Genomic DNA, 11,289 nt, shown 5'->3' with positions numbered 1-11,289 from the left:
TATTAAATGGATTTGAATAAATCAGACAAACCATACAATAACTTATTGTTTATTATGTAACAAAACGAAACAACACCAGCAATGCGATTGTCCATAGCATGGCAATATACATATATAGTAAAGAGATTATCAGAGTGGCGTAAATGGTCATGTGGCTTGTGACGTAAAATCCCGGCACCAGTTGAACAAGTTATGCGTATCGAAAGTGAAAATTTTTCGCCGTGCATACACGTACAGTAAAACAAACAGACGTCCCTGACTTGACACATGTTTTGAATGGGCAGAAAAACACCACGCGGTTTTCTGCCACATGCAAGTCTGGGGACTGACACGGAAACTAGCTTGACACATGACTGGCCAGTGAACCAGAGCACTGGCACCTGCATGCAAGCGTACATTTATACACATGACACAACAAGCTTGACACATGTCTGGTCGGTGAACCAAAGCACCGGCACCTGCATGCAAGCGTACTTACACATAGACACGTTTAACACATTTACAGCACGGCGTTACCTAACTAATGCAAATAAATAAGAACTAATTGGAATGCAGTCCCAGCACCACGAGTAAGACAATTGAGCCGAAGTTCCTTTACCCGCAGTTTGGGAGAGCAGACCTTGTATAATAAGTATTGGTTAGAAATCTGGCTAAAATCAGTTTAAAAGATTTGTTATTCGCCTGCCGCCAGAATTTTACGCCACAATAAATTTTCTAAATTTATCCACCAAAATTCTGAATATATATATTATTATTTTTTTTTTTTTTTTAAACCGCGAGATTATGTTAATGTAATTGCGCTTTACGGAGCGTTATTCTATGTGCTTAAGCAGAACATCTCTTAGTGCGTCGATATACATAGCATTACCCACTGCCGACAGGTGAACGCCGTCGGCCGCGAAGAAACCCGGAGTATCTAAACCTATAACTATGGATAGCGTGTCGTGTGCGCCTGTCGACCTTACCCAACTGCGCCCGTGGCGATTAACGCGGATTCTCTTTTTATTGATTTGTGATGACGTTAACTGGCGTGGGTTTCGCCATTGAAATCTATTTAGTATATCTACCCAGACTATAACGGCGCTGGAAAATGCGGATCTAAGGTAGCGTATTTTGCGAGTAATTGAGTTAAATATTTTCGTTAGCGGAAACACAGTTAAATCGTTGCCGCCTAGGTGCAAAACTATTATTTTGGTTGGCTCGCACAAAAGGACATTGGATTCTACGGACCTGCGGAAACGTTCCCATCCGATGCCCCCGACGCCCAGCCAGGCGATGGTCCGCGGCAACCGCAGGTTCGGCGAGCCCCTCTCCTGTGCGTACCGTCCCGCGCGCCTGGGTAGCGAGTCGCCCAAAACCCAGATATCTATATTACAGAATTAGACATACCGTGTTACGAGTGAAATAATTATTTAATGTAGGGTTGCGTTGTATTTGTATTTCAGTGCGGGTTTTGTATATTCTATTCGTTAATAAATGTTATTTAATTGTACGAATGTAATGCGTGAGGCCCAGATATCGCCCCTTCTAGCTTACACACGGATATATTTCTTGTATGCTTGGGACGACCAACGACCAAGTTTCATAATGTCTGTCTCTGGTACGCCGCGTATGGCTAGGTCGGTCGCACGGCCGATACGGAAGCTGTGAGTCTTAAAGTTTTGGGTACTGTGGCCGGCTCTCGTTAGACATTTGTTTAAGACAGCGGTTACCTGTTGTCTAGTGACCGGAAGTCCGTTGCTGTGACTAAAGGCTGATGTTCCCGCAGGTTTAAGTGACAGGTACTCTAACATAGCTAATACTGGACATGGGTGTGTTTTTTCCCGGGGGAGTTTCAACGTGATCGGTGGACCGTGCTGACTGGTTTTATGTATTCGTAAGGTCACCGACATGAATTGCTCGTTGGTTGTGATGGCTACGTCTTTTCGCTTAATTTGATTGGACGAACCGCTAAGTGTGGTCGCTACCAGTTCGCTGATGCGGAAGAGGCCGAAATAGGCCATTGAGAATATTGCCTTAAAAACCTTAGCTTCGAATTCGTTATAACACACACTAGGCAATGCTGCGATGATTTCGGTCAATATTGATTTTGTGATGGGGCGTCTCGCATCCCGCGAATGTCCTTTAGCTCTCACACAACCTTCGAGTAACCTATTGACCACAAACATAGAGTGTATGTCCTGAAAGCCGTTTATTTTGTGTATGTAATTTAAACCCGCCACGTAAGTTTTTATTGTATTCGCTGCGCAGTTATTTTCGAAACAGTATGCTATGAACCAAACTAAATAAGGTGCGGGTATCGGCATGTTTTGTTTTAAGTTATATTTCGCGAGGAATGCTTGGAACGCGTTTAACGCTGTGGTATATGTCCTGCGCGTGTTGTCTGCTAAAGAACATCGCAAAAGTGTGTCAGCTCTTTTTTGAAGATTTCCCAAAGATGGGGCGGGATGGGATGGGGTTCCGCGTCCGCTTCCGGTGCTTGCTTTCGGAAACGCGCGATCTGGAAGCGTGAAAGGGCATCGCATATTAAGTTTTTTGAACCAGGTACGTGAGACGCCCTCAAAAGAATATTGAACTGGAGGCATTTCAATGTCAAAACCCGAAGAATATCCATCACTTTATCCGACTTGGCTGAAAATGAGTTTAGGATGTGGACGACACTTATATTATCGCAATGAAATCTTACTTTTTTGTTTCTGAGCCCCTCCCCCCAAATGAAAATAGCAACCATAATAGGGAAAATCTCTAGGACGGTGATATCTTTGAGTAAACCTTCCTTCTCCCATGATTCGGGCCAGCGTGCGCATGCCCAGTGCCCCCGGAAGTAGATGCCAAATCCTAGTCCGTTTCCCCCGGCGCTATCCGTATATAACTCTGCGTCATCGTTTGTTAGCCAGAATTGGTCATGAAATACTGAAATGCCGTTGAATTTTTTAAAGAAATTGAGCCATAATTTTAAGTCTAGCTTAACGGACCTTTTTAAACGGACGTGGTGGAAAGGCTTGGTTAGACCGCATGTTGAGTTAATCAGTCTCCTGCAGAAGGGGCGCCCTAACGGTATCGCACGACAACAAAAATTGAGGGACCCGATCAGTGATTGCATTTCTTTCAGAGTAGTTGATTGTTTGGCCATGATATTTTGGATATACCCCACTATTTTTTCGACTTTTTCCGTCGGTACGCGTACTACCATTTCCCTTGTGTCAAGTTCGAGACCTAGGAAAACTAAGACCTCTGTAGGGCCCTCGGTTTTTTCATGGGCTAAGGGGACTTTTAATTCCTGCATTACTTCTATAAACAACTGGAGTAGGGCGTTAGCCGCTGTTGTGTCTTTGTCCCCGCCTAGAAAGTCATCTAGATAGTGAATTAGCATTCCCGAGTCTGATTTGATTTTTACGCAAAATTCCAGGAAAGTTGAAAAACGCTCAAAAGTCGCACAGCTGATTGAAGCGCCAAAAGGAAGTGTTTTGTCAATGAAATACCTGTCATTAAATTTATAGCCGAGGAGTTCAAAGTCCTCCGGTCGTATCGGTAGCAATTTAAATGCGTTCTTTATGTCGACTTTAAAAATCTTACAATTCCTGCCCAGGGTTTGTATCATTTTGACCGCCTCGTCGAAACTTGTATATTGTACGGATGCGTTTTTCGGATCGATGTGGTCATTTACTGAGGATCCGGCAGGGTAGGATAGGTGGTGTATCATTCTGAACTCATTTGGCTCTTTCTTTGGTACCAAGCCTATGGGTGAAACTACAAGGTTTTTGAATGGTTTAACAACAAAAGGACCCGCTACTCTGCCAGCTAAAATTTCCTTATTAATTTTATCGATTACAATATCTGGCTGTTCTCTGGCTGATTTAAGATTAGTGGCTTCCCTACCCAGGCGAGGGCCCTGGTATTGCAGACTAAACCCGTGTTTAAACCCGTTTTCTAAGAAAATTGCCTCCTGTTCGTCATAGGAAGATAAGTGAATGTGTAATGTAGTCAAATCGATTGGTGAAAGCGCGATGTCCCAAGTATTCGGGTTAGAAATGACGTGGTGTTGCTCCCCTAATGTTGTCATTGAATGAGGTGGGATGGCGCCCGCGAAAGGGCTGGCGCGGGACATTGAAATGTTGTGACGTATGAAATGACTGGGCGCGCTGTGGTACGCGGTTAGATAATGTGCATACTGATGCTGAGTGACCTTGGCCGCAGGAAGAGCAAATGTGCCGAAACCTACAGTTAGGCCACGTGCAGCTGCCCATGTTGAAAAAATGGCACACTCTCGCCATTCTGCTTGGAAAGGTTCCCCTTGGGCTTGGGGCAGGCGTGGCCGCGGCCGGCATTAACATGCATCGCCACCATAAGTCCGTGTTAATATGTGCCCATGATGAGGGTTCGAATGCCTGCCGTAGCCTAAACTGTTCGTCGTAGCTGCGCCACGCCAGCCCGCCCTGGCATCCCGCGCATTCTCTAATCGTCCACATGTATTGCAGTAGCTCGGATGCTTTAGATGGATTGGCATGAATGTATATGGACATGTATATAATAAAAGCATCGGTCCATTTCTCGATCGTGCCGATTTTATCCCTACATTCCCTCGGCCTAGAGAGCAACTGGCCTTCCGCCGTCAATTGTAAAGTTGTTCCCGAACAGAAATCGGTAAGTTCGAGCGAACCTTTCAGAAGCAGAGCCAAATTTACGAATTCTCCCCTCCTGATCTGACTTCTAAATAGGTCGGGGACGTGGGCTGCTACGTCGTCGGGGGCTAACCTAATTGGACTAGGTCCCCCCGGCGCGCAAGGCAGATGTGTAATGGGGGCAGGCAGGGGAGGGACGGTGGAGGACGCTGCTACAAGTTCGGGGGTATTCCCCGCTACCGCACCACACCCTATGTTAAACGATGTATTTGTTTCTAACACATTTGATCTTTGAAGAATCTCTTCAAAGTCAACAACGTTTTTATTACCTTTGGACACGTCGTCCAGCGGGCTGCTCAGCTCTTCCTCTGGCTCCGTTTCCGCTTGCCTAGTTTTCCTCCTCTTAACTCCTCTCCCCCGTCCTGGCATTTTCACAAACTTTTAACTTAACTCAAAAACAAATAAATAATATTTTTTCGGTATTTTTCCCAAGTGTTACTCCTTCGAAGGTTAGCGAGAAAAGAACGTGCTGGGCTAGTCACGTGGTCAAGTAATCGGATGACCGGAGCGTTCCGCATGTTGATTTCCGGGCAACCACGTGTGTTTACCCGTATCTAGGAAGTATTTCCGAGAAATCGTAGATAAAAAGAGAAAACAATTTATTCCGTCTTAATAAATGAAATTATTTCCATATGTAAATAATTTTTAATATGTATGTGAATACCTGAATAAAGTGTTTTCCTGATAATTATTTTACATTGTACATACTTATTTTCGAAGACGCAATATTAAATAAAGTATAAATGCAAGGGTGTGCAGATTTGTGTGACTGTGTATTTTGTCCAAGAGAGAGTTTGTTATATACTCATTTTTATGCCAAAATATGTATGACGGTAAAATATCTTGTGAATTGACATTTGTTCTTTGTGTTTAATAAATAAACGAGTAGCGCTATAAATGCCATATGCCACTCGTACCTTATTTTAATAAATCAAGAACTTAACTATTTCATAATGATTTTTTAAATATATTTATTTGTAATGAGACGATATTGAAATAAATATTCTACTGATATTTTGATAGTCACTAAAAACAAACTAAAACCACTGAAGGCAAATTACTCTCGGTATATCGAAACAATCAAACAAAATTGACTTACTTTTAGACTAATTGAATGTGCTTTTTGGAAGACCGAGGCCAAATACTGCCTTACGAAATAGGAGTTCAATCTTGTCTGTGAAACCTCTTTGATCTATTAATCGAATCCACCAAACTAAACAATGCTTTCAAATTGATTTATGGTCTGTATTTTACCTGGTACAACCACAGATGTTCGTCAAATAGCTTCGACACTAACGAATGTCTCTTTAGACCTTTGTTACTGCGTTGAAAGTAATAATAAAGGAATTAGATAAATATGCTCGAGTTATATTAAACTATTATTCTCTCTCTCTCTCTCTCTCTCTCTCTCTCTCTCTCTCTCTGTTTCTCTCTGTCTCTCTCTATCTATACATATGGAAATGTTTTGAAAAAAAACGTTGGCAATCGTGGTTGAAATCGGTACAATAAGAACCAGTGTTGATTCACAAAAATATTGTTGACTTGGTATCCTTGGAATTTAAAAAAGAGTTATAGTTTAAAACTAAAAAAGGTTCGTTTATCTAATTATTGGAGACATTTGTCATACTTTTGATTATTTATCTTAATTATAACATACAACAAATCAAGCTTTAATATGAATTGAAATTAATAAAACTGCACTTTTCATTAGCCCTTAAACGACCTCAGACCCACGGTGAACATTTTCTTCTGCAAGCGATAATTGTAAATAAGACCAATGTCGAAAATATTTGATGTTTGAATAAAGTTATCATAAATACAGAACACTGTCAATATGCTTCTACAATAACAAATATTAGTACGGTATGTAGGCTGCACTATGTAAACAATATCGGTCGAAACTGTTTCAATATTAATAATTCAGTCTTTAATCTTTAAATATATTGTTTTAATCTTATAGTGCAAACATAGTGGCGGTCTCAAGTGAATATTTGAATGAATAATATTGATTTATGAACACACATTGTAAAATACTTTGTACGTCATTAAAATCTATATTTTATCCAGAATACGATCCATAGCAGCTCGATATTGTTATGTCATGGGTTTCAATATATCTAAACGAACCACTCTAGCAACAAGGAAGTTATATCCGTTTGAAACAAAACAAGACCAGAATGCACTAATTTGTTATTTTATCTGACCGTTCCTACAATGAACGTAGATGAACTCAACTGACAGGAAGTCACTGTCCGGAGATGACTTGCAAAGAAAGCCGTCAAAGGCAAAACCTAAATGGAATGCATGGTGTAATCCATTTTCACACATCGGCTAAGCCCCCTGCCGTTAGCTTGGTGAATGTGTATATTACACACGTTATTCCCACCACAAATGCACTAATTACAGTAGAGAAGTGGTCAGATGAATAGTTACATTTGGCTAAAAATACATACATATGGTATTTTGAAAGACGCACATAATGCCATTACTTTCGAAAAAGAAATGTACGATGCTGACATTTTATGTTGCAATACTTCATATTGATGTGGATAAACAAGAATAACATACTCCCAAATTGTTCATTTAGCTTAACCAACCAAGGAGAGCGTCCTATGTCACTTAATGCAATGTTTTACATCAATAGCTAATCTGTGCTCTGAAACATCTTCATGTGCATAACTCATATTCATGTGTCATAGCCTATAGTCGTGTGCAAGCTTAATATACATATACCATAACCAATAGTCACGTTCAAAACACCAATTCATATGCATATCCCATAATGATGTTCCTACCCCCCATTTGCATGTGTATATACCATATTCATGTGCTCTTCCCCATATTCTTGTGCAATTTTCATATAGGCAAAACGTTAAGGCTGTCGAGTCAAATTAGCCAGTGATACTACTGTAAACGTGAGACAGAATTATAGTCGTAGGTCTAACGGCCACAACGGTCACAGATGGGACGTTCAATAGTGGAACATTTGTAGGACAATTGTGAGTTTAACATAGGACAATAATATTGTATGATATGCATGCATTTCTAGTGCTCATACGAGTATACTTGATCAAGTTTTGACTAAATTTATAAGTTTTTGAAAAATAAACTTGAAGCAAATGTGTAAACTCCATAGTCATATGCAGACTCTTTATGCATGTGCATAGCTTATATTCAAATCCCACATACATCAAGCTTACCCGGAGGCCACACGTGTAAGCTTCTCTCAGGTTTTAACCTATGTTTCTAGAGGTATTAACAAAAAAGTAATTGAATTTATAAGCTGAACGATAGCTTATTTACAAAGTGAAAATAGAAAATTGCGTGACTTAAAGCTGCACTCTCACAGATTGGACGTTTTGACAACTTTTCAATTTAAAAAAAAATGCGAGAAGCTTACACGTGTGGCCTTTGGGTATAAAAAGAATTACCCTCCGTACATAAAAACGATCAAAGAAAACCGAACGACACTTTTTTAGATTGTTTGAAATCGCTTTTTTGCAGAACAAGATCAATAACTGCCTTTCGAACTATGCGTTTAATCCTACCTCTTTTAGCAGCGAATATTATCTTGTATTTGGATTAACCAACTGTGGTATGTCGACAAAAAAGAATACCAAGTGTAAATAAATATGGACTGTTTAGATCCTTGACATTTTAAAGTGAATCAAAACTGTGTCAGGTGTTCATACAAAACTTAACAAAAGTATATAGCAATAAAATAAAGAATATTTATACAATGACTATTACTTTGGAAATGGCATTATTATGAAAATAAAGCAGAAAAACGATGTGGTTATATATTAGAATTTCAAAGAGAACTTATTCATTTTTTATCAGTTTCTCATATCAAATCAATGATTGGAGTACATTACATCATTGCCCAGAACAAAAATATACGGAATACAACAATGTAACCAAAAGCAATATCACGCACACTGTCTAAAGCAAAACCGTATAATAACAACAAAGTTTGAAATCAGAGTCGTTTTAATATCATTACGTTACTTTTATAGTTCTGATGCGTGCCAAGTTCCATCCGAATGTGAGCAATAATCAGCACATATAAATGATCTTTAGGGCAATATTATTTCTTATTAAGGAACATACAAACATTATTTCATCACCAGACGATTGTCCGAAATCGAATTACAATTTAAGCTCACATATTCATGTACATTTGATGAAACATTACAATACTATATTACTTTAAATATTTATATTATAACAATCAAGCCTTTGTTGACCGAGAGATCAGAGGATTGAGTTTCATGATTTTTTGTCTGAAATTGGATTGTCTTAGGTTTATTTTTTCACTATTTTCGTTCCATTTACATGTTTAAGTTTTGTTGTATCATTGTATACTGTAAACATTCTCATAGTGATTATACACCTCATTTTTATGGAATCCATTACATTTCGGTTGTTCAAATGATACGAAATTTATAAAGTAAGGTGTCCCGACCTCGGTTCACGGCCCTACGTCTCTGTTACGTTGCTGTCAGTGCTTTGATTTTAATGACTTTCAGCGTTTTTTAAAGTGGGCTAAAGAAAATATAGTTTAATGAAGTCATCATTTGCGACCTTCATTATGTTGATGAATTCAGAAGTTACTTTATATTCAAATATCAATGAAGGAATAATTAATATTGAAATATTTCGGAACTCTATTGTTTACATTGTGCAGCTTACCTTCCATAATACATTTTGTTTGACATATTATTTGTCATTGTAGTAACATACTGACAGTTTTCTGTAATTATAATAAATGCATTTAAATATCAACTGTTTTCGACTTTGGTACTTTTTACAATCATCGCTTGCAATAATAAGTGTTCATTGTGAGTTTGTTTTCCTTCAACTACAAAGTGCAGTTGTATTAATATTAATTTCAGTTCAAAGATAGGTATGTTTTATTTTATAATTGAAATACAGTAATAAACGTACGGCAATGTCTTTATTAAAATCAAAATTAATATTTACAACCTTTTTTAATATTTGAACTATAATTCATTTTTAAATTCCAAGTATCTCAAGTCAACAACATTTTAATCCCGATTGCCCACGTTCTCAATATATATAAGTAGTAAGTAGTATTTTAATATAATCCGATATTTATTCATTTTGTTCATGAAAACCAATTTCAGTATCAAATATTTGAAGGGCCTTTGGAGTCAAAGTTATTTGACGGACACTTGTGGTTGAACCAGGTAAGAAAACAGACCGTTAATCAATTTAAAAGCATTGTATAGTTTTGTGGATTCGATTAATGGTTAACATTTGCTGATCAAAGAGGTTTCACATATAGGATTGAACGCATGTTTCGTAAGGCAGTAATTGGCGGCGGTCTTCCAAAAAACTTATTCAATTAGTCTTAAAATAAGTCAATTATGTTTGATCGTTTTGATTAACGGAGAGTAATTTGCGGCAATTTCTTGCAATGATTTTAGGTTGTCTATGGTGACAATCAAAACATCAGTACCATGGTAAAGATATATTTCTAAAATAATCATGTCTCATTTGTATAAACTGTTCGAAGGCCTTATGATCCGTTGTGGAATAGCCAGTGAAACATCATTTTGTATGCTTTTACTAAACCAAAGAATCTTTTAAAACTGTGCATCATGAATAAGCAATTAGGTGCAACACTTGACACTTCTTTGGCAAAAAAAATCGAAGTCAGAAATGTAGTTGAACGATTTTGTCCCTGTAAAAACTTACACACAAACCATATTGCTTTCCGATGATAAGTAGGAACGTTTTTTGATAAATGCTATCCAGTAACAGCGGCATATGTACGAATAAAGCCTGGCCTCAACTGTGAAGACTTTCGCTTCCATTTCAAGAAACAACCTATGATTTGTCTTGTCTTTCAAAAGAAGTGATTATGTCACGTGATATATAATGTTAATTAAACTTATCATGTAACAAGAAACAATATGTTTACGTTACTTAATAAATATGTTTGAATCTTTCAAACTGGACGTGGTTACGACAGGGGAGACTGACGTAGATTCAGGAGATATTGATTTGAAATATGTGTAGTAACGTTCACATATACATTATCAGATGTACAAGGATCGTGACTGTCAAGTCTAATCATACGATGATCATACACCAACCATTAAATATAATTAAAGCCGTATGACAAACAAACAACGGTCGCAGAAATGACGTACGATGGTTGAACATTCGTAGGACTGTTGTGGGTTAAAGTATTGCGATCGAATGAGTGTCGTATGACTATCTAATGCTCGTACGACAATGCCAGATCAGGTTACGTTTGCACCGTTTTTCAAAACAAACCTCGTAATACATCGTTGACTTGTACAATTGTGACAGTTCGAACAGTTCAAAACGGAAGTGACTCTTCCCGATTCCCAAGGACAACGAAATACTTTTTAGATTAATGCCACTGATTTTTACGCATGTATCTACACTTTGTCAAGATTCACCAATAATTTTGGCAGTCGGGATGCAGTTATAACCCGCTTTGATTTGCATAATTGTAAACCTGTTATATGCTAGTTACTTAAAATACAAACTAAAGAAAATCTTGTTAATTTCAATTTAGACGATCTTTTTCAAACATTGCATTTGCCATTCA

At 38.3% G+C, this 11,289-nt stretch overlaps 2 protein-coding genes across 2 annotated transcripts; both read right to left on the bottom strand.

Annotated features, from left to right (window-relative positions):
• Positions 1-398: 398 nt before the first annotated feature.
• On the bottom strand, positions 399-2,003 carry LOC128204876 (uncharacterized). The gene is made up of 3 exons (XM_052906279.1): positions 1,537-2,003; positions 1,231-1,366; positions 399-458 (listed from the first exon to the last, which is right to left on the bottom strand). Exons 1-3 carry the CDS (start codon positions 2,001-2,003, stop codon positions 399-401), a joined length of 663 nt encoding a protein of 220 aa, XP_052762239.1.
• Positions 2,004-4,023: 2,020 nt separating this feature from the next.
• Positions 4,024-5,295, bottom strand: LOC128206656 (uncharacterized). Its single transcript, XM_052909259.1, has one exon. It carries the CDS (start codon positions 5,049-5,051, stop codon positions 4,026-4,028), a length of 1,026 nt encoding a protein of 341 aa, XP_052765219.1. The 5' UTR covers positions 5,052-5,295; the 3' UTR covers positions 4,024-4,025.
• Positions 5,296-11,289: the final 5,994 nt, after the last annotated feature.

Source organism: Mya arenaria, chromosome 10 (genome assembly GCF_026914265.1).
Source record: "Mya arenaria isolate MELC-2E11 chromosome 10, ASM2691426v1".
NCBI classification, from domain to species: Eukaryota; Metazoa; Mollusca; class Bivalvia; order Myida; family Myidae; genus Mya; species Mya arenaria.
Note: the sequence above shows the minus strand (reverse complement) of the source record. Positions and strands in the feature narration are given on the sequence as shown.